Here is a 23,656-nt window from a genome sequence, read left to right as displayed (position 1 = left end):
TGATAAATAATTTTTAAATTGATATTAAATACCAATTTTAAAATAATTAGATAACAATTTAAAAATTATTTATCAAAAATTAATTTAGATATTAATAATATTTATTTTTTAAAATAATATTTAATTTTATTAATATAATAATTAATTATTTTTTTTCAGAATTTTTTTTAGTGCTTTTTTTTTATAGTGAATATAGTTAAAAAAATACAATTTTTTGCTAAATGAAAAAAAATAAGTACCGAAGATTTTCAAGATACTTAATTGCCACTGCCCTTTACAAGGATTAAAGAGATAAGTGTTTTGCCGTTCAAAATAGTTTGTTAACTTCCATTACTGCTTCTCTCGTTTTTAACAGTTTCTCTTAAGGAACAAAGTGATGATTGTATTTTAAAGCAGACTTTTTATGCATTTGAAAAATACAATAATTGCGTTATCGTCACCATTCCTGAGTCCGGAGTTTGATTTTTCACATTAATAGCATAAATTGTTTACTCTTCAAATAATTAAATGCCTTCTAAGATTAATGAAGTTGCACAAATAAATAATGTTTCATTTACAAGATCAAGCTCAAATAGTTTGTTGGAGGAGGGTGGTGGTAGGAGATTGCAGTGTTGCACAAATAAATAGAACATTCAATTCGAAATTATAAGTCAAATAGTAACTAACTATAAATACTTCTCTGTATTACAGTGCCGTCAGTAATTGCGTTTTGACACGAGCTGAAAATACGCCAACAAATTAGCAAAGCCAAGAATCACACCTGTACAACGTATACTGTGAGCATTATTGATGACATGGCACCATTGATCAGTAAGAGTTGCAACCACCTTTACTTCAATCATATCCTCAAAAACCAAACCAGATTTCACAACACAAAAAAAACTAAAATTTTATATGATTGTTTCTTCCTGAGCCTCCATATGTTCTTGTGTTACTGCCATACAAAACAAAACGTAAAAAATACCTTTTTATTCTTCTTGTATCACCTCCATAAAATTATAAAATCCAAAAGCAATTTTAAAAAATTATATATATTATGGATTACATAATCTGAAAAAGCTAATCTTGGATTCAGAAATAGCTTACACACTATGTAATCTCCAAAATATGTTTAAGAAAAAATAGAATTCCAGATTTCCGGATTATGTAATCCAGACAGACATTTGAAAAAAGGCTTTCAGATTTCATAATTCGGAAGTTAATCTCATTAGGAAAGACTTCCAGATTATGTATCCGGATTACGTAATCCAAAATACTCCATAAAGATATTTTTGAAATACAAAAATTTATGGAGGCGAGAGAAAAACATATGGAGATGCAGGAAGAAGCAGTCAATCTATATTGGGTGGAAGGCGTGGCATATCAGAGTGGCTACTTGTCAGTTGTTAGACTTAAACCTTTGTGGGCAAGTTGTAATTCTTCTTAAGGAACTTAGCAGCTGCTTCATTATTCCTGTTACACAATACTCTCAAAAGTGTGTTTGGTTCTGTGGGGCTCCATTGATCAGCCATTGGAGGCAATGGAAGCCTTGACTTGGCTGTAGAACCATACATTTCCATTGTAAGCTCACTGAACTGCTGAATTATATGCCCAGTATCTGCAGAAAACAAGGGAAGAACACCTCTGATAGTGGTTGAATGCTTTTCTATCAATTCTGTTGGCAAGCCATCTCCATTGGACCAGAACAAGCCAGTCAGAAACTTGAAATCTTCCTCTATAAGAACGGCATCTTGCAGAGAGAAAGCGCGCGATGGACCTCCAGCTAACAAAACCAGCAAGAACCCATCAAAAGAAGCCTGCATCAGTTCAACAATTACTCGTGTTCTAACTTTATCATGCACTGTTGACGATATGATCTCCAAGTATTGCTCAAGCTCCTGAAGATAAAGCTCAATTCTGGCAGATGCAACTTGTCCAACATATAGCTCATCCCAGAGAACATGACTCAGATCATGGAAAACGATTTTGTATGCTATGCATTCACAGAGTTGATGAATGCCTTCCACAGTAGCAGATGCAGAAAGCTTGAACTTCAAGCTCACCCCATTTGCTATATCGTATGCAGCGGATTTAGAACTGCTGAGATTGGCAACTATCCTCTTCTCCAAAACCCCTACCTCCATTCGAATGCGCTGCATAGTGTTGATGCGAACCGACATCTGGGCTATATCAACTGAACTGTTTCCATTTGTGGTTCCAACATGAGCTTTCCTCCTCTGAGCCACTTGTGACTTTTCTTTCTTCCTGAATACACCATTGAATTTTGATTTTGTTGAACACCTGGTCAGTTCTGGCAAAGTTGGGATGAAGCTGCTACGGCTCCCTGCAGATCATAAAAAAGGGAAATTGTGGTAAAGCAGTGATCCAATATCCATGGACTCCTCAGTAAAATAAATGTTATGCAATACATGTTTACCACAGCCAGATTTGGCTTTCAAAATGTACTGTTGGAGGGACTTGTCAAGACCAGACATCAGTTCAGGAAGCAAATCAGCATGCATGGGTATAGGCAACAGAAAGAAAGCCTCCAGAGTATCATCTATGATTCGTAGAACTTCAATAGCAGAAGGCGCAAAGCCCTCTTTATTTGCCTGTGGATTCCATACCTATGGGAAGCAAAGGTGAAGTTAAAAATTATATTACTAGTTTTAAGGGTGCACCAACATCACCAAAATATCCTCTTAAAAATTAAATGGAAGGAGAAACACTCTGCTTGATAAAAGAATAAATTTTATGTTCACTTGATTAGATTAAGAGTAACAACCTCTTGTTGTATATTTCGGTCAACCCACTCCCCCAATCTATCTACTCTGATCTTTATCCATGACTTAACCAGAGTAGCAATTACAGCTTCAGCTTCATAAGGTTGCATCTCCCTTATAATGGATTTTCCACCATCTTCACTGTCAACGGAATCGGCCACTGCTATCTGGACCAGATCTTTCTCCAATTTGTCTGCAGCTATCAGCACTTCTATTGCATCAGGTGTCAACTCATTAACACCCTTAACATACTTCTTCAACTCATTTCCATAACACACATGAAGGGTAGCAATGGCAACACCAGCAGCATGAGGATGCCATCTCTTCAGTTTAGGACTAAATATTGCTTTCTCATTAAAAGCCAGTTCAGTAATATCTCGAGCGAGGATAGAAAGAATGGGAAAGACTTTATTCTGTTTTCTTGATGGATGCTTGCTGGGGTCCAGTTTCTCCAATTTCTGCCTTAAAGGAGATTAAAAAAAGTTAGGTCGTACTGATGGCACCACATAGCAGGAGTAGAAAGAAGTTTAAGCTTATAAATTATCCTTGCACAAGTGGTACGCTCTTGCAAAGCATAAAAAGAACTAATACCAACTTTCTAGACATGAGGAAGAGTTGAGGAAAAAAAGTATTTCTAGAACTCGATACTGTAATAGAGAAAAACAGCTGGTTTTATCCAGTTTCAGTCAGTGGTATCAAAAGTAAACCTTATATACAAACATGTCATAATTTGTCATACGTCTGTACCATCCGAAAGAAAGTGTTCATATTTAATGGAGCATGAATAAATGAGAGAACTTGCCTGAATGAAAACAGCATGCAAAGATGATCTAATATAATTATCAACTCTAGTGTACTCCACATCATCTTCTTTCTTCTTCTTCCGATTGTAGTCATGAGAGAAATCTTCTAATATCTTTGCTGATAATACTGCAAGGGAAACTACACTTTCCATTGATTCAATATTACCATCATTGAAAGTATCATGGTATGCAAGGAGCCTTTTCTCTGCCCAACTTAATATCAAACTCAACGTGTTCCTCAAAATTTTAGAGCAAAGAGGATCTTTTGAGCACCCACTATCTTTCCCAACTTCTGCCAATAAATTACTAGATGCAAACAGAAGATCATTCTCCACTTGGCCAGTCACAACATACATTTGAAACAAGACCCATGAGAAACAAATATTATGCAGCGTCTCATTAATTCCAAGCATAACCCAGGTCTTCTTAATGAGTTCTAAGACCTCATCAACCTCTTCTATAACAGAAGATTCTGCATGAAGATCAAAACATGCTTCCAAAAGAGTTTGGTAGATCCAAAGGTTCAGTGGAAAACCATCAGCCCAGTGGCATGTCTCAGAAATAGACCCAGCAGGTGATCTGCAAGCAAGAGACAATACAGCAGTCCGAAAGGTTTGTATTGATTCACCGTTCTTTCCAATATCCATGGATTTCTCAAGTGCTCTTTGGGTTATTTGCCGGAGGCTCTGTGCAGCAGGGTCTGATTTATCCAAGGGAAGATAAGGATGCAAGAGAAGTCCCACTTCAAGAACCTTCAAATTTCTCCTCAGCCAAACCTCATACTCTTGTTGACTGGGAAAATCAGAACTCCTAAACAACTGGATTAGCTCTAGAGGAAGAACAACTGTCTCCATGCGTCTTCCAAGCTATTTCATGAATAAACACCAAATAGTAAGTTATTACTGTAATTAAACAGATACATCGAACCATAATGCCATGTTCAAACTGTACATTTTGATCCACATATTTCCATGCAACTACAGAGAAATAAATTAAGTGAAATTAACCCTTCTGTAACACTAGGAAGTATATCGCACTTAATGGTCACCAAACAAACAATAAACAGAAGTTATATACAGTTACATAATACTATATACAATCAATAATAGCTGATGTTTATTAGATTCATGTCTATCTTCATCTAGTTTTAAATTACAGTTGCAGTTGTGTTTGTAACTGTGTTGTGGTTTAATTACTTCAACAGTGGGTGGTGAAGTGACTTTGATGTGGGTAGCAGCCACATTTCATTTTTGAAGAAAAGCAGCAGCCCAGTGATCAGCAACTCGAAATCATGATTAATCTCATCAATTAGTTATCTGACATGTTAATAAAGTACATATTGGAGATCCTACATTGTCTAGTGATATGATTACGTTATAATATATAGGTGGGTACAAATCTTACCATACTAAGATGATTTTATGAAATTGAGTTAAACTTAAAGTTTACTTTTTAATACTTATGAACAAGACCTTGCAAGCCAAATCAGCACAAGAAATGACTTTTAATCAAATCAACACTTTTTGGGAGCATGTTATATGGAATTATATTCTCTTCTTACCAATAAGCACTAAGGAAAGTCATATTAAACATTGAAGATAGAATGCATCAAGCATTGTTGCCACCCATAATGAGCAACAATCTATGAGTCACCAATACTTCTATTTGTTTCACATATTTGTTTCTAATAGTCTCATATATTTCACCAATACATATCTAGGAAGTATCCAAGCCTTTAAATAAAGTTACAAGCATTCAATTCAACTTCTTAGTACAGAACATAGAAGCCCTGTCCTTGATGAACCAATGAAAACTCTTCATAAATGATTTCCAGAAAGAAATTAGATTGATATGATTCCTATTTGTAGACTGTATTTATGATGACAATGATTTATAATTTCTTTTGTTTTAGGAATGTTCAATAAGAAAGCTCTTAATTTAGATTTACAAAATTGATTAGGTTTTATGAGTTTTTATACTCATTTAGACAAGTATATTATACACATCTCCTTGTATATATTTTTAGGGTAATTGTATCTGGTACGGTATCTTACACGTACACATCATATCTACTTTTAGAATAATCATATTGTCATAACATATTTGTGCTGCATCTTTGTCATCAAGTTTAGCGCAAGTCACAAAGCTATCAAAAGCAAACAATGATTACTTGTGTTCTTGCTTAAAGCCTAAGTAGAACATTTCATCCAATCAACACACTCCGGTAGTCAAATCAAGTCAAACTAAGTATCATTCACTCATTAAAACCTGAACAAGATAAAGATGAACAAAACTTCCACTGCAAGGCAAGCACCCACTTGAGCAAAAATCAATTTAAAAGTCCAAATTAAACCCTTCAATCCAACCTTAAAAAATTTGAAATCACACACTCCACCCACTTCTCCCTCATAATAAAACAACAATTCCATAACTCTTAATAGCTTCTTCAATTTTAAAGTTGTTAAACATATGAATTTTGGTCTATGATTGTGGTTACTTGAATTTTGGTCTAGTCAGATTACTTGAGGTGTCACTTGTTACTTGAGGTGTAGAATGGCCCAGAAGCTTTATTCAAAAATTAGCTTCTTCAATGTTAGAGCAATTAATTGGATGACAATAACCACTTGAAAACTCATTCCAAACATGAATTCAGATTGATGGATAATTTAAAGTTGATGCAAAATTAAACTCAAAAACTAAATTCAAAACCTGGCCTGCAGCAATTCTGAGCAGTGCTCTTCGAATTCTGGTATCACTCTGCTCAGAAATCCTCATCTGCATTCTCACCAACTCCCCCGTCGTCCCCGCGCGCTTGCTCCCCTTCGACGACGACGTTTTGAGCCCCAGAGCCCTCTTCACCTTGCTCGCCGCAGTCGAAGTCAGCGACCGGTGCAACGACGGCGCCGGCGCCGCCCTATCCCGATCCCCCCTCTCCGACTGCGATATGAACGTCAGCGGCTTCGGCCCCGAACTCCGGCACGCGGCGACTAGGATCTCGTACGCCGTCTCCCGGAGCTCCGATTCTGAGAAATACGGAGCCGGGTCGCCAAACGGAGCTCCGGGAAGGTCCTGAATTGGGTGCACCGGCATGGCGCTCTGGTGGTGTCTCTTTGCGGACATTGCCGGTGACCCAGATAAGGAATTGGAAGGATCTTGATATGGGGTGGCGCAAGTTCGAAGCTTTTTGAGGCTGGTGAAAGTGGAACCTTGGTTTTTCTGCTTGGGTTTCAGAGAAAATGGTGTTGAGAAGTTTGGTTCGTTTGGCCCTTTGTGTGCGTTATTCTTGCTTGACTTTGAAGATAGGTGCGTGGGCCAGTGGGAGAATTGAAGAAAGAGAGAAAAAATAGAAAAAGAGGTGTGAGTGAGTGAGATCGTAGTTTGAAGTTTGAAGTTGAAGAAGAACTTGGCGGTGGTTGCAGAGTGCAGTGGGGACACAGTAAAGGATGAAGGAATTAAGAGGAAAACAAAATTGCATCTTTTGGATTGAGACACATTTTGTTATGCAATTTTTTTAATGCTTTACTTGCTGGATATGATAAGAACAACCTGTTATACATCATCTTTTCTTAATCATTTATTTGCTCGATATCTAACTCTTTTCCTAACACTAATTCAGATATTTTAGTAATTTATTCATTCTTTATTCTTTAGGCAAGCTAATATTTTTTTCTAGTATAAAATTTATTTTTTTATAAATTTAAGGGTTAAATATGGGTTAATGTTTTTCGTCTTGTTTCGTAGTATATAATAGGAAATTGATTTATTTTTGTTCAAACTTTAGGTATGTAATTTTATGGAAATAATTGAAATTGATTATTTTGTATGTAAAATTATTGTTAATTACTTTTAAAGTTTGTTAATTTTTTTCAAAATTTGTTATTGTTTTGATTGTGAAATTGTTATTAATTTTAAAATATTAATGAAGTAAAACCTCAAATTAATTGAGATATTTATTTTAATTATTTTCATTTTAAAAATATTTTAAAATGGTGTAAAGTTTAATCCAAGAAAAAAATTAATATTATATTATATTATGAAAAAATATATTTAATCTTATATTTAATTACCTGTCACTGTTATTGTTGTGATTTGAATTAAATGTTGTGTTAGATTACCCAAAACCATATTTAACCCTAGATTTAATTCAGGTTTATGTATCACCATTATTGTTGTGATTTGAATTTGCTTTATTCATAAATAAGCATATCAATTGTAATTAATGGATAAGATTAATTGTATTATTGGATCTTGAAAGAAATTGTGTCTTCCCTTAGTCTAATTTTTATAAGATAACACAAAATTAAGGTGTTTCTTTTATTTGAATTTTTCAGGAGTTTAAAATTTTTGTATTGGCAGTATAAACAAAATTACGTTACTGGTTATTAATATTATTTACTTTATAACTTTGTTTTAAAATTAGTATAAACTTTTTGTAGAGGATAAAAATAATAATCAAGTGTTATAGTGGATAATTTATTATTGCATAGTAATATAAAAATATTTTGTGTTATCCCTAATTAAACTAATTTTTTTGTTGTATTCTAATAATGATGATGTATGGTATTGTTAAAGGTCAATCTTGTATACTATATTTCTGACACTGATTTGGATTCTTTTATTTATCTTATTCGATTATAGTTTAATTTAGTTATGCTTGTCCTATGTGAAAACGTTAATTTACTTTTATTTTATTTCTCTAAAAAAAGCTTAATCTTATTTTTTGTGAAGATTTTATTTTATTTTTTCAAGCAAAAGGTATAATTAAGAATATTGAAAATTCAAATGAGCTTTGTTTTTTATTTATTTTAAGTTTATCCATAGAGAAAAAAGATATAAAGATTAATTTTAAAGATTTTAATTGTTTTTGGGATTAAAATTTATTGTAATTTCAACTATATATTTAATGCAGTAGTTGAATTGTTTTTGGGATTAAATATTTATTGTATATTTTTTACATTAAATGTGGATTCATAAATATGAAACTTGTTTAATTAATATTGTGAAATATATATTAGTCTTTTTTTTACTAAACTCAAGCCCCCTTGATAATTTTGGTTGTTTTAAATTTTAGACATCCAGAAAACTAAAATGTCTTCAAAGGATAATTCAAATAAGGTAAGCAAACTTAGTCTTAATTAAAAATAATCATAAAATAATTAAAATGTAAAATCCTAAGAAAAATATAATTATTAAAAATTATTTTTGTTTCATGGAGTTAATTAGATCAGTGAAATATTCCTTTTCAGACCAACATTTTAAAAGTCTGGCAGAGCAAGAACCGTCAAGCCCATTGGCCCAATTCGAACAGGCCTAGTTGTTCTTGGGCCTCTAATTATAGAGTGCAATCCAACTGGGCCTGTGCTTCCTACCCTATATTTTTTCAACCTGCACTATATCAAGTTACGTGAAATAACGAAAATGTCCTTTAGTTATTTTTTAAAATAGATTTAAGGATTTGGTTTTTCTTTCTTTTAGCATTTTTTTTACCGTTTTGAGTGTGGTTGGTGCTTAGGTCCATTTACATCAAATTGAAGCTAAAATGTCATCTTTATTGAAAATCACACACCACTCCTAATAAAAAAATTATAGGATAAAAACATTAAGGGCATGTTTGGATGACTCCTTGATAAGAACTTTTAGGAGAAAAACTAAGAAAAATTAAAATTAACTGATCTATTAGTTAAAATTAGTTTTTACCTACGTTAAAAGTGCATATTCTATCATATAACCTCTCTAAATTTTTATTTTTAATTTGTTTATAAACTAAATTTAGCTTATACACAAGTCAATTTCATTTCTTTTTTATTCTCCCCTTAAAATTGTTTATGAAGAAGTTTGTTCAAATATATCCTAACTTACAAAAATCAAAAGTATAATTTATTCCATTAAAAGTATAATTGATGTGTAATTATTAAAAAATAGGTTAATGCTTAGAGAGTTTTTTTTTTTGCCAACAAAACTCTTTTAATGCCTCTAATTTAGTCAAGCATTTTCCATTTTAATTGGGTCAACATCTTAGGACATTCTGTTGGCACATTCTCCCTGCACCTAACACATTCTAACTGCATCCAATCATTTAATAGTAAAAGACGAATATACCCTTAATGAAATCCTGAAAACTATAATTGTGATATGCATCCAATGACCTGCACCAACCCTATTCTTCTGTTCTTCCATTCCATTGTGCCTGCCGCAGCCACCGAGCCACCGTAAGCCACCGTGTTGTGCAGCCACCGTGAGCAAGCTTATTGTCCAACCACCGTGAGCGACGTTCTTCTCCATTCTTCTGCACCCACCGTGACCTCCATTATCGCAGGCAGAGCACCAGATTCGAAGGTACGTCATGCTTCCGGATATTTTTATCCATAAGTGAGTGAGAGTTGCGGATATTTTTATCCGCAAGTGACTTTTGAGGTGCGGATATTTTTATCCGTAAGGGAGTTTGGGGTCCGGATAATTTTATCCGTAAGTTTGTTTTGACTTACGGATATTTTTATCTGGAATATAGTTGGGTCCGAATATTTTTATCCGTAGGCACAACTGTGGCTTCCGGATATTTTTATCCGTAAGTAACGATCAGTTCCGGATATTTTTATCCGTAAGCAACGAGCAGTTCTGGATATTTTTATCCGTAAATGAAGAAGACAAGGGCATTTTAGGATTTTTAAAAGTGTATCGGGTGTCAGTCACAACTGATCGGGTGCAGGAAGCAATTGCCCATTCTGTTTCAGTTACATTCCTTTAAAGTATTGGGCTTAATGGCCCAATATCCCATTTTTAGGGTTTTGCTATTTTGGTAGGCTTTTGTTTTATGTACCCTTATTTTTCTACCAGCACCTCCATAAGTTTCGAAATACCAATTTTATTCTTTAGCATTTTATTTCAAACATTCCTCTCCTTTGCGACAATGTGAAACATTTGAATGTAAACTTTAAATCCTCATAATTATTTATTTATTTATATAAAATATTAATAATAATGTTTAATAATAAATTTATCACAATTATCTCGATAAGTATATTAATATTTTTTTAATAATAGTTGTGTAATATATAAGTGATGAATCAAAACTACTATTTCATATAAACCAAAGTGTCCATTCACATAACTATATAAATCAAAGGTGAGTTGAAAAAAATATGAACCAAAAATAAATTGAAAAAAATTAAAAAAAAATCTTCTAATGTCATCGAAACTATGCATAAATAGTTATATTTTATAACTAAATAAATATGAGACAATGAGAATCACAACGTGGTTCTTCTTCTAACTTTTGTTCAAATTCAATTAAGAAACAAAGAAAAATAAAAGAAAAGAATTTGAGCACGCGGAGAGAAGAAATGGAAAATTCGAGGCTTTAAGCTTTTTCCACCGACACCACATGCATAATACAAACAATTATAACATTTATATATATATATATATATATATATATATATATATATATTTGCTTAGGTCCAAAACACAAAATAAAACTCTTATTTCGAAAAGATATAATAATAAATTATTGAATATTTCCCTCAATTTTTAAAACATAAGTGGATTTATTTTATTCACTACTTATTAATTTGGTGAGATAAAATGATATATTTAAATTGTGTATTTGTTGGTATAAAAATAAAATAGAGCGAGTCAGAAGTTGGTATGTCAACCTGTTTATATTTTTTAATTTATTTTTATATTACATGTGTAAGATATTAAATTAACTTATTAAAATAAAAAAAATTATAATCCAAAGATTGTAAAATTTATCTAATATTATTTGAAAAATGTAAATATATGAAAAAATTTGTACTTTAAACCATGTATATTTACAAATCTAATTTCAATCATTATTGATTAATTTAATACATAAAGCAATACTTTTTTTTTTAATTTATTCACTTAAAAGCCAAACTTTAAAAAATATTTACATAATTAAATATTACATATATATACATATATTAAATAGAATATTAACCTAATATGCAAATAGGTCAACCAACCAATCTACATTTTTAGTAGAGAATATTTGAACAGTGACGACTCTTGTAACAATACCAAAATACTACTTTTTGTTTTAGATTTATATTGCATATATATATGTAAAAAAAATTAACCAGATCAATTTTTCAACCCAATTGAAGCCTGTTCAATAAATAAATAAATAAAAATCTAGTTCTTTATACGTAGGTTAATTTTAATTTATGAACAATTTTCTTAAAAAATATTACTAAGAAACTTGTTTAAATATATGTAAAACTATAAATGAATGAAGAATAGATAATTTAACTAAACTCAAAAATAATTAAATAAATTTATAAAATTATGATCAATATATAATTTCATATTGTTTAAAGATCAATGATAATTTAAATATTTTTTTAATCTATTAAAACACTTTTTAAGAATAAAACCATGACGACATTATCTCTTTAACTTTGAAGTCGAAACATTAATTAATTTAGTTATATTAATTAGTTTAGTTATATTAATTAATTTAGTTATAGTAAACCTATATTTTGTAAAATGATTTGGTTTGGTTAATTTATTTTTTATTTTTTTAAAAAGGTTTGAGAATTGTTGAAAACTAGAATTGGGAACACAACAAACTTGACATTGAGAGGCCACCAGTAGCTGTACGATTTGCTCTTTTGTCGGCCTCAATTATTTGTTCACATTAATCTTCAATTTTTCTTTTAACAACTTTTTTTTTTCTCCAATTTAACATTTTTTTTAATATTTCCAATGAAAACTTGTAATAGAAGTTGTTTAAAACAAAACAAAATATTACTTTATAGGTTCCACACGTATTAATTATTTAAAATTAAAAAAGTTATTTTCAAACAGACAATTATTTATCCATAACAACATATATAAAGAGATTCTCTTTATTTTCGTTTTCCAATTTAATCCTTTGCAATATTAAAATATAATATATTTTAAATTAAAATTCTAGAGAAGTTTCAATTTGAAAACAAAAACAAACAAAAAAAACTCAATTCCTTACTATTTTATCCTTTAAATAATGTTTTTAAAAAAAAATTCAAATATACTTCATATATTAGTTTAATAAAATTATAATTATTGGCAGCTCTATGTTTCCGCATTATGAATAACTTTCTCTACGCTGATAAATATATATTTTTTAAAATTCAAATTAAAAATAACTCATATTTATTTTGTAGCATAGAAGTAATTTGCTTATTAAAGTTTTTTTAAAGTGCATTTTTATTGATACATCATCATGAAACTTATTTCCTCCGGGTTAGGAACTCTCTAGAACCATTCAGACAAAAAAAGAAAAAAGTACTTCATGTGAGTAAATCTTTACTATTTTTTTTTTATAATTTTATCAATTTCATGTAATAAAACGAGACTTATTTTATAATTTACTTAAGATAATGTTAAGGGTTAAATATGTTTTTGTTCCTATAATTTCATATGAAATTGATTTCGTTCCTAACCCAAATATTAGATATTTTGGATACTTATAGTAAGAAAACTATTGGAATTGGTCATTTACAATTTTTTTAAGTAGCAAATAAATTTTTATTGTGGACTAGAATGTTAAAATATTACATGTTAACTCACAAGTGACGTGATGTTATAATATTATTATATAATCAACACTGTAAATTCGTTTGTTATGTAAAAGAAACACTGATAAAGATTAATTTCAATAATTTACTACTACGAGTACCAAATAGATCTAAATTTAGAACATAAACAAAAATCAATTTTGCATTATAATTGATGCACAAAAAACACATTTAACCCTACTTTTACTTTTAATTGACATAACCTTTCTACCAATAAAATAAATTAATTGTTAGGTTTTAATAACTAGTTAAGAAGTAAGAAAAAAAAAATAGATCTATAGGAACACCTATTAATGCATTAAAAGTAAGTAAGTTATTGATATTGTAAAGCATATAATGAATTTCAATGGTTTTGCATACATATCATGAGAAAAAAAAAGATACATTTTTAAGCATCAATTAATTATTATACTTTGTGATTAACCTATACACTACTATTTTATAATTTTGGTGATATTAAGCATGAGTTGTCCTTGTAACTAGGTAGAAACCTTAGATGTTATCTTGGTGTACATATATATACTATTGTGGGGTGGATAGGTTTGGCTCTAAGAAGTAATGTAATCTAGGGCTACTTTTTACTGGTGAATATTGGTGTGAAAAAAAGAAAGAAGTTATGAAAGTGATATGAAGGTTGAGACATTTAGCTTGAAGTGGTTGGTGGCATAGCCATAGCCATGGTTAATGATGTGTGGTGGTACTTGGAGAGGAGAGGAGAGGGAAGAGAAGACCACTAATAAAGTGTGTCGTTGATGTGATTGAAATTTGTTTTCAAAGTGGTCTCTTGCCATCATTGTCATTCCCAAATTGGAAAAACTTTACACCATGAATACGACCATGTCAAGAACATAAAAGTAATACAGGCACATAACATTAAAGCTCCACAACCCAGATAACAAAAAAGAAAATGAACATCGATGAGGATGAATAGAGATCAAGCAATCTAAAATCCGTGTGGACAATTCAGAAAGAAAAAAGAGTGCTAAATAGATTGATGAAAGAGATAGATATAAAGGGTTTTTTTTTATATTCATCTGATTTTGTGGTGAAATTAGATGTGAAGTTAACAGTAAAAGAGTTTTTTCCTATATTCAATACTCGATATTTTGGTGGTTGTTTAGAATTTTGATGTTAGATATGTATTTTCTCTTCGACTTATGTCTTGTGCGGGTTTAATTGGTTGTCATGAGTTTTTTAGAATATTACCTTATCATAACAGGTTTTTTTTCTGGGTGCTTGAGACAAGTAGCAGGTTTTTTTTCTGGGTGCTTGAGACAAGTAAGGGTGTGTGATTTTAATTCTTTTTGTTTTGTTTGTTTTGTATAAGAGTTGAGTCATCCCTAAATGATCCATATTTATTTATTTTTTCTTACCGATAAAAGAAATAGAGATGGAGAAACTTAGCTTTATAAGCAAATTTTTTTATTAGCAAGTAAAGATTTAATAAATGGGAGTATTTCAGAGATAGTTGAATCCTATTATAGATAATTTGTTATCCATACCAAAACATTTAATCCTGTTATATCTAGTGTTATTCTCATCACATCGTTTTTTTTCCTAATATTGTTATCAAACATGTATAGTTCGTCTAAGTTAATACATTACCATCGGATTAGAAACTATATATACAAGATTTTCATATAAATTTCACGTATACTCTTCCATCTCTATCTTTTATAAATAATTACACCTTTATTTAGCCAAAAGTATCTTCTCCTCGTTTTATTTAGCTTTTTAAGCCATAATTTCCTCTTATTTTCTGAAAAGGTTTTGGAGTTTGGTTGATGTAAGAATTGCATAATATGATGAGTAAGTTATCTTACATGATTTGGACTTTAGAAAATGATATGGTTGATTTAGGTGGCACCACCCACTTTCCAATTCCCACCTACGATGCACCATTTTTTGTCGTTGCACATCAATCTTCAGAAGATGGATTTGGTCTAATTTGCACTTCTTGCAATTTTTGTTCTCATTCATGCAATTATTTTTTGGCTCCCCATCATCACTTTGTGCTATTTGGACTTTTGCATTCCATAACAATATGATTATTAGGCCTATAACATGTTACCCCACTTCATGAATATCTTTTTTGCCTTCTTCATTGTTCCAATCTGTACCGGTCCGCACCGGACGACCGCAGGATACTCATGGTAAAATCATCACAAAACCCTGCGTCTTATACGACTCTTCGTCCTTCCATGACCTCTAGCCGGACGAACGAGTGGTTTATGTCGAATAAATCTAATTTAATCCAGAACGTGGTTACACGTGTAGAAAAGAGCAGTTATAACAACCATTGACGAAGTAAAAACACGTTCTCTAGACCACTCCCCTGGTTTTCAGGAAACCACCAGGCACGACCCAAAGACCACTAAGCATGTCTCTAACCATCAACTGATTGGCCCACATGGCCAAGGCCCAGGTCAACCTACTAAAGGGACTTCTGAAAAGGGGGGAAAGGTACGTTTTCCATACTATCAGAGAATTCTCACTTGAGCACCATCGCTGACTTGAGCGTCAGAGTGCAATCGCAGGTACCCCCGCCGGCCGACCGAAGCACGCGAAGAGAAAGAAGACTTGAAGAATAGGACAACCAAGAGTGAAGAAGACACCTTGTATCGACGTGGATCAACATTACTCAGTCCCCAATATCCATACAGGTACAATTGGCGCCCACCGTGGGGCCCGAGTAATCATTATTCCCAGACCCAAGGATCCCAACGCTTGAAGATGGACTCAACGGCAAACAACAACAATGATATCTTCGAAGAGCATAGGACCATACTCCAAACCCTCCAGATTCAGATGCAGGAGTTACTCCAAAAAGGAGTCATCGATCAACTTCGCCAGGATGAAGAAAGGAAAAGACGAGAAGAAGAGCGTCAACAACACGCAGAGGAGATAGCACAATTGAAAGAACAGAACAAGAGATTGTTGGATAGACTTGAGCAATCTGAACGCGAAGGGCATTCACGTGCACCTTCTCCATCACCGTTCCAATCAGGAACAAGAACAATAGCCCAGGCTATACCTCACACGTCACTCGTTCAACACACCCGTCAGAGTGCAAAGCCAGTAACCCCAAACGAGGTAGCAAACCCGAAAGGCCATCCGTTCACTGATGACATCATAGCCACTCCTCTCCCTGACAAGTGGAGGGGCCTAACGATAAACCTTTATGACGGTTCCACAGACCCAGACGAACATCTGAATATATTTAGAACTCAAATGACCCTTTACACAACCGACCGAACGGTATGGTGTAAAGTCTTCCCCACCTCTCTCAGGGAAGGCCCCCTTGGATGGTTTTCGGACCTTCCACCCAATTCCATTGCAAGCTTCGACGCTTTGGAATTGAAGTTCACCACGCAATACGCCACAAGTAGACCTCATCGGACATCCTCCATGTCTCTTCTAAATGTCAAACAAGAAAGGGGAGAATCATTGAGAACATTCATGAACAGATTTAGCAAAGTGTGTATGAACATTCGTAATCTTAATCCAGAAATAGCCATGCATCATTTGGTCTCGGCCATACTACCAGGAAGGTTCACTGAAAGCCTTATCAAACGACCTCCGTGCAATATGGATGAATTAAGAACAAGAGCAACAAAGTTCATGCAGATAGAAGAACATATTGACTACCATCGAAAAACTTATGCTGAGAACACGGACAATAGCAAAGGAATTCGTCCCCCCACAATACCGACCGACCGAGAACGACATCGCCCCAATAGGGGACCCCGTTTCCACAACTACACTCCCTTGATTGTACCAAGGGGTAAGGTTCTCGACGAAGCACTGCAGATTGAATTGATTCCGACATTGAGGCCATCACAAACCCCTCCCAATGCCGACACCAGTAAACGTTGCCAATACCATCGTAACTATGGCCACACGACCGAAGGATGCCAAGCACTGAAAGATAAAATTGAAGAGCTCGTCCAGGCCGGTCATCTGCGCAAGTTCGTGAAAACCACCATCACTGCACCCAGGTCACCCCAACGTGATCATGATCCCCGCGAACGTTCGGGACGAAGAGACGACCGGACCCGTGACAACCACTATCGTTCAAGCAGAAGAAAAAGAAGCGAAAGTCCGATCAGACGAACGAGGCCTAAAAGCGAAAGCCCTGAACGTAGAAGTCGAACTAAACAAAAAGTTCGCACAGTCATCAATACAATCGCTGGACCGGTGTCGCTCGGTCAGCCCCCTCAAGAAATTAATTACATTGCAGGCGGCTTTGCGGGTGGAGGATGCTCTAATTCGGCAAGGAAAAAACATTTGAGAGCAATTCAATCCGTTCATTCGACTCCCACACAACGCCGACCGCATATACCACCAATCACTTTCACTGACGAAGACTTCACAGCAATCGATCCATCTCAAGATGACCCCATGGTAATAACTGTGGAGATAGATAAATTTGCAATTGCAAAAGTTTTGGTAGATCAGGGTAGCTCGGTCGACATCCTATATTGGGAAACGTTTAAGAAGATGAAGATTCCAGAAGCAGAGATACAACCCTACAACGAGCAGATAGTTGGTTTCTCAGGGGAAAGAGTGGATACGAAAGGATTTATCGATCTATACACCACGTTCGGGGATGATTACCTCAGCAAGACCATCAACATACGATATCTACTCGTTAATGCCAATACATCGTACAATATTTTGCTCGGTCGACCATCTATCAACAGATTGAAAGCCATTGTCTCAACTCCTCATTGAGCTATGAAGTTCCCCTCGGTCAATGGAGACATAGCAACCGTACATATAGACCAGAAGACAACACGAGAGTGTTATGTAGCTAGCCTGAAGGTGGAGCCGACCCGAAGGCTTTATACCACGTCAGCCGAACGGACCACAGAGCGAAGAGGTCGGTCAACAGAAAGACGCTCCAGAGGAAGAGAATCTAGAAGACACTTGGTCGCTTTAGTCGATCTAGATCCTCGACTGGATGATCCCCGAATGGAAGCAGGAGAAGATCTTCAACCCATATTCCTTCGGGACAAAGACCGGAAAACATACATGGGAACATCCCTCAAACCAGACGACCGAGAGACGATCGGTAAAACATTAACAAAGAACGCTGATCTTTTCGCCTGGACGGCTGCAGACATGCCAGGGGTAAAATCAGATGTGATTACCCATCGATTGTCTGTTTATACAGAGGCCAGGCCGATCGCTCAAAAGAAAAGGAAACTAGGTGAAGAACGGCGGAAAGCCGCACGAGAAGAAACCGACAAGCTAATTCAAGCTGGTTTTATTCAAAAGGCCCACTATACGACATGGCTAGCCAATGTAGTGATGGTAAAAAAGACGAATGGAAAATGGAGAATGTGCGTAGACTACACAGACCTTAACAAAGCGTGCCCAAAGGACTCGTATCCTCTACCTACTATCGACCGGCTGGTCGACGGTGCAGCCGGTCATCAAATCCTAAGTTTCCTTGATGCTTATTCAGGTTACAATCAAATACAAATGTACCACCGTGATCGAGAAAAAACCGCGTTTAGAACAGATTCTGATAATTTCTTCTATGAAGTCATGCCGTTCGGCCTCAAGAATGCAGGAGCCACATACCAACGACTCATGGATCACGTATTCCACGACATGATCGGTCGGAATGTAGAAGTATACGTTGACGACATCGTCGTCAAATCAGACTCTTGCGAACAACATGTTTCTGACTTAAAAGAGGTTTTTCAAGCCTTGCGTCAATACCGCATGCGTTTAAACCCGGAGAAGTGCGCGTTCGGCGTAGAAGGGGGGAAGTTCTTAGGCTTCATGCTCACACATCGGGGTATAGAGGCTAATCCAGAAAAATGCAAGGCAATCACCGAAATGCGAAGTCCCAACGGACTCAAAGAGATCCAGAGACTAGTCGGCCGTCTCACTTCGTTGTCTCGATTCGTACCTAAGCTTGCCGAACGAACGAGACCCATCATAAAACTTCTGAAGAAGACAAGTAAATTTGAATGGACAGATGAATGTGAACAAAATTTCCAACAGTTAAAAGCATTTCTGGCATCTCCACCGGTCATCCAGAAACCGAACGCACGGGAACCCATTGTGGTCTACCTCGCCGTCTCCAATGAAGCGGTGAGTTCCGCTCTGGTACAAGAAATTAAAGCGGAAGAACGACCGGTATATTTTGTAAGTCGAGTCTTACATGACGCAGAAACCCGGTACCAAATGGTCGAAAAAGTTGCCTTCGCTTTGGTCATCACCGCACGACGGATGCGGATGTATTTCCAAAATCACAAGGTCATTGTTAGGATTAACTATCCCATTATGAAGATTCTCACCAAACCTGGCCTCGCCGGACGAATGATAGGTTGGGCAGTCGAACTGTCAGAATTCCACATCGAATACCAACCCAGGGGAGCCATCAAGTCCCAAGCCCTCGCCGACTTCACAGCAGAACTCACTCCCTATCTGACCGAACGGACTCCCCGATGGACACTATACGTAGATGGGTCATCTAACAGTCGTTCGTCCGGAGCAGGAGTTGTACTTGAAGGACCAGGGGAGATTGTTGTCGAACAAGCCATGAAATTTGAATTTAAAACTTCCAATAATCAAGCCGAATACGAAGCTATAATCGCAGGTTTGCATCTGGCGATTGAATTGGAGGTAACAAATATAACTTGTAAAAGCGACTCCCGTCTAGTCGTCGGACAGCTTACAGGGGAGTATGAGGTAAGAGAAACATTACTCCAACAGTATTTTCATTTCGTAAAAAATCTTCTAAACAGGTTCAAAGAAATCTCCTTCCAACACGTACGGAGGGAAAATAATACTAGGGCGGACGCTCTATCGAGATTGGCTACCCTAAAAAGGAAAGGCGCCCACCGGTCGGCCATACACGTGACCCTGGCTAAACCAAGTGTTGGTACCGAAGAATGCATGGCGACTGACACCCAACCTAACTGGATGACTCCCATAAAACAATATCTTACCGATGGTGTATGCGATCCACATTTGGAGAAAACGATGAAGTTACAAGCCGCCCGATACATACTGATTGGCGAAGATCTTTACAGGAGAGGGTATTCCCGTCCCCTCCTAAAATGCCTTGGTCCAGAACAAGTCACTTATGTAATGACCGAGTTACACGAAGGGATATGCGGAACCCATTCAGGAGCGCGGACTATGTCCGCCAAAATTCTAAGAGCAGGATACTACTGGCCGACCTTACAAGGAGACTGCACTGAATACGTTCAAAAGTGCGTGAAATGTCAAGAGTTCGGCACCCTATTGCACCAAAAACCAGAGCATTTGCACTACATCCTATCCCCTTGGCCGTTCGTGAAATGGGGAATGGATATTATCGGACCTTTCACACCCGGAAAAGGGCAATGCAAGTTCCTACTGGTGGGTATAGATTACTTTACCAAATGGATTGAGGCTGAACCACTAACAGCCATCACCGCCCGGAACGTACAAAGCTTTGTGTGGAAAAACATTGTCTGCAGGTTCGGCCTACCTCAGATCATTATCACAGACAACGGTCGACAGTTCACCGACCGTGGGCTAGCTGAATTCTATGAGAAACTTCACATCAAACATATAACGAGTTCGGTCGAACACCCTCAAACCAACGGTCAGGCGGAAGCCGCCAACAAAGTTATTCTCAATGAGTTAAAGAAGAGACTTGGCCCGTCCAAGGGAAATTGGACTGAAGAATTGTTAGAGGTTCTGTGGGCTTATCGTTGTACTCCCCAGTCAACAACTCAAGAAACACCTTATAGCCTGACGTACGGCACAGAAGCCATGATTCCGGTCGAAATCGGCGAGCCTTCACTACGCCGACAGACGTTAGACCTAGACTTAAACAAGGAAAGTCTACTAGTCGGCCTCGACCTCATCAATGAATTAAGGGACAAATGCAAGATAAGGGAAGAAACATGCAAGATACGAGCAGCACGAAGGTACAACTCCAAAGTGAAGCCACGAAGCTATCAGAAAGGAGATCTAGTTTGGCGCATGCGCAGCGACGCCCGGAAGGACGGAGGAAAGTTTTCAAGCAATTGGGAAGGTCCGTTCCGCATCTCCGACACAGCAACAGGAGGAGCTTATTACTTAGAATATTTGTCAGGAAAATCTGTATCGAGAACGTGGAATGCCACGCATCTCAAATTCTATTACAGTTGATGAATAAACTTAGTGCACTCTTTCCTCGCTCGGTAGTTTTATCCCTAAGGAGGGTTTTCTACCGAGAAGGTTTTAACGAGGCACTTTAAATCACCAATCTTGGTCAGAAATTCAGTTAATTCACCGTTCATTCGGTCGGAATACATAACGAAAGTTATCCGAATTATAACTTAAACGTTATTCACCAATCTTGGTCAGAAATTCAATTAATTCACCGTTCATTCGGTCGGAATACATAACGAAAGTTATCCGAATTATAACTTAAACGTTATTCACCAACCTTGGTCAGAAATCGAAATTATTTATGCCTCGTTCGGCATCAGAATTATTCAGAATTATTTATGCCTCGTCCGACATCAGAATTATCTTATTACTTTAATGTAATCAGAATTATTTATGCCTCGTCCGGCATCAGAATTATCTTATTACTTTAAGGTAATCCGAATTATTTATGCCTCGTCCGGCATCCGAATTATCTATTAATTCATTAACCGTGCGTTCGGCCAGAATATATAACGAATTATAACTTCAACGTTATTCACCAACCTTGGTCAGAAATCGAAATTATTTATTAATTAACCGTTCATTCGGTCGAGATTATATAACTACGGCTATCCGAATCATATACTTCTTCAAAACCCGGATCTATGCTCACAACAATCTCTGCAACATAAACACGAAAGTAAGAAACAGATACGCTATTAGCCGAACGACCGCAAGAAGAAGGTGCTCACCTTTTAGTTCCGCCTACTGCTTGGACGACCCATAAAGAGCTATCAGTTCCCACGTAGGGAGCCTACACGGTAGTTGATTCACGACCATCAAAATTTCTTGGTCGATGGGAGACAAAGATTCCCAAAGCCGATGGTCAAGAGAGGTGGGATTCTCCGTCCAATAGAATGGAAATTTTGTGCCTCCAGCAGCATTATAGAATAGATTTCGTGCACCGGACGACCGCAGGGTACTCATGGTAAAATTATCACAAAAACCCCTGCGTCTCATACGACTCTTCGTCCTTCCATGACCTCGAGCCTGGGGGGCAAGTGTACCGGTCCGCACCGGACGACCGCAGGATATTCATGGTAAAATCATCACAAAACCCTGCGTCTTATACGACTCTTCGTCCTTCCATGACCTCTAGCCGGACGAACGAGTGGTTTATGTCGAATAAATCTAATTTAATCCAGAACGTGGTTACACGTGTAGAAAACCCCTGCGTCTCATACGACTCTTCGTCCTTCCATGACCTCGAGCCTGGGGGGCAAGTGTACCGGTCCGCACCGGACGACCGCAGGATACTCATGGTAAAATCATCACAAAACTCTGCGTCTTATACGACTCTTCGTCCTTCCATGACCTCTAGCCGGACGAACGAGTGGTTTATGTCGAATAAATCTAATTTAATCCAGAACGTGGTTACACGTGTAGAAAAGAGCAGTTATAACAACCATTGACGAAGTAAAAACACGTCCTCTAGACCACTCCCCTGGTTTTCAGGAAACCACCAGGCACGACCCAAAGACCACTAAGCATGTCTCTAACCATCAACTGATTGGCCCACATGGCCAAGGCCCAGGTCAACCTACTAAAGGGACTTCTGAAAAGGGGGGAAAGGTACGTTTTCCATACTATCAGAGAATTCTCACTTGAGCACCATCGCTGACTTGAGCGTCGGAGTGCAATCGCAGGTACCCCCGCCAGCCGACCGAAGCACGCGAAGAGAAAGAAGACTTGAAGAATAGGACAACCAAGAGTGAAGAAGACACCTTGTATCGACGTGGATCAACATTACTCAGTCCCCAATATCCATACAGGTACACAATCATTTTCCATATGTTCTATGTGCTTCAATCAAAGTCGTATTTTGCTAGCTTAAAAGGTAAGAACAAACCCATATAAAAAATAAAAAAGATTGCCCATTAACAAATGTAGTTTATATATTGTTGAGAACTTATGCCACTTAATAAGATTCAAGATAAAGAATACTTTATATAATCTATATATATGTATATTTTTTTTAAAATTTTAATTCATTTATCTACCTTTTAGGGATAAAATTATGATTGAAGAATTAAAAGTTCTAAAGAAAATAATATTTATGTAATCCAAGTCATGTGACAAGATGATTAGATTGTGGTGGAAGCATGGTCATAAGATATTTAGATGTCAATTCATTATGTCTCGTAAATAGAAATTAATTTTAGTAAATAAATTAGAGATTATTTTAGAATTTTTTTTAATTTTTAAATTAATTTCTATTATTATTAAATAATTTTTAAATTGGTATTTAATTAGTTACCAAGATTTTTTCTATCAAGTTTAGAATCTAAATAATTGGTAGTTAAAA

At 35.9% G+C, this 23,656-nt stretch overlaps 2 protein-coding genes across 4 annotated transcripts; one reads left to right on the top strand and one right to left on the bottom strand.

Moving 5' to 3' along the window:
• Window positions 1–620: 620 nt before the first annotated feature.
• On the bottom strand, window positions 621–7,086 carry LOC137838120 (Gls protein (DUF810)). 3 transcript variants are annotated; one of them, XM_090301873.1, is made up of 6 exons: window positions 6,275–7,086; window positions 3,565–4,431; window positions 2,765–3,220; window positions 2,417–2,606; window positions 1,398–2,323; window positions 621–760 (listed from the first exon to the last, which is right to left on the bottom strand). In XM_090301873.1, the coding sequence occupies exons 1-6, from the start codon at window positions 6,683–6,685 to the stop codon at window positions 755–757; spliced, it is 2,856 nt and encodes a 951-aa protein (XP_090157999.1). In that variant the 5' UTR covers window positions 6,686–7,086; the 3' UTR covers window positions 621–754. The 3 variants fall into 3 exon arrangements, with proteins under 3 accessions (XP_090157999.1, XP_090158000.1, XP_068503454.2); XM_090301874.1 differs by having other exon boundaries at window positions 3,561–4,431; window positions 6,275–7,069; XM_068647353.2 differs by lacking the exon at window positions 621–760 and having other exon boundaries at window positions 1,342–2,323.
• An 8,868-nt stretch (window positions 7,087–15,954) lies between these two features.
• Window positions 15,955–17,880, top strand: LOC150028174 (uncharacterized). The gene has a single exon (XM_090301075.1). It carries the CDS (start codon window positions 15,955–15,957, stop codon window positions 17,878–17,880), a length of 1,926 nt encoding a protein of 641 aa, XP_090157201.1.
• Window positions 17,881–23,656: the final 5,776 nt, after the last annotated feature.

The sequence above is a fragment of the Phaseolus vulgaris genome, chromosome 4, assembly GCF_051622355.1.
Source record: "Phaseolus vulgaris cultivar YP4 chromosome 4, ASM5162235v1, whole genome shotgun sequence".
In the NCBI taxonomy this organism is placed as follows: Eukaryota; Viridiplantae; Streptophyta; class Magnoliopsida; order Fabales; family Fabaceae; genus Phaseolus; species Phaseolus vulgaris.
Note: the sequence above shows the minus strand (reverse complement) of the source record. Positions and strands in the feature narration are given on the sequence as shown.

What these genes read in the sequence shown, in the direction of transcription:
- LOC137838120 (XM_090301873.1), bottom strand. Translation starts at nt 6,685, where the DNA reads ATGTCCGCAAAGAGACACCACCAGAGCGCCATGCCGGTGCACCCAATT. An exon ending in ACCGAAATATACAACAAGAG is followed by an intron (nt 2,607 to 2,764) that starts GTTGTTACTCTT and finishes TGCTTCCCATAG; the next exon opens with GTATGGAATCCACAGGCAAA. An exon ending in GAAAGCCAAATCTGGCTGTG is followed by an intron (nt 2,324 to 2,416) that starts GTAAACATGTAT and finishes TATGATCTGCAG; the next exon opens with GGAGCCGTAGCAGCTTCATC.
- LOC150028174 (XM_090301075.1), top strand. Translation starts at nt 15,955, where the DNA reads ATGCAGGAGTTACTCCAAAAAGGAGTCATCGATCAACTTCGCCAGGAT.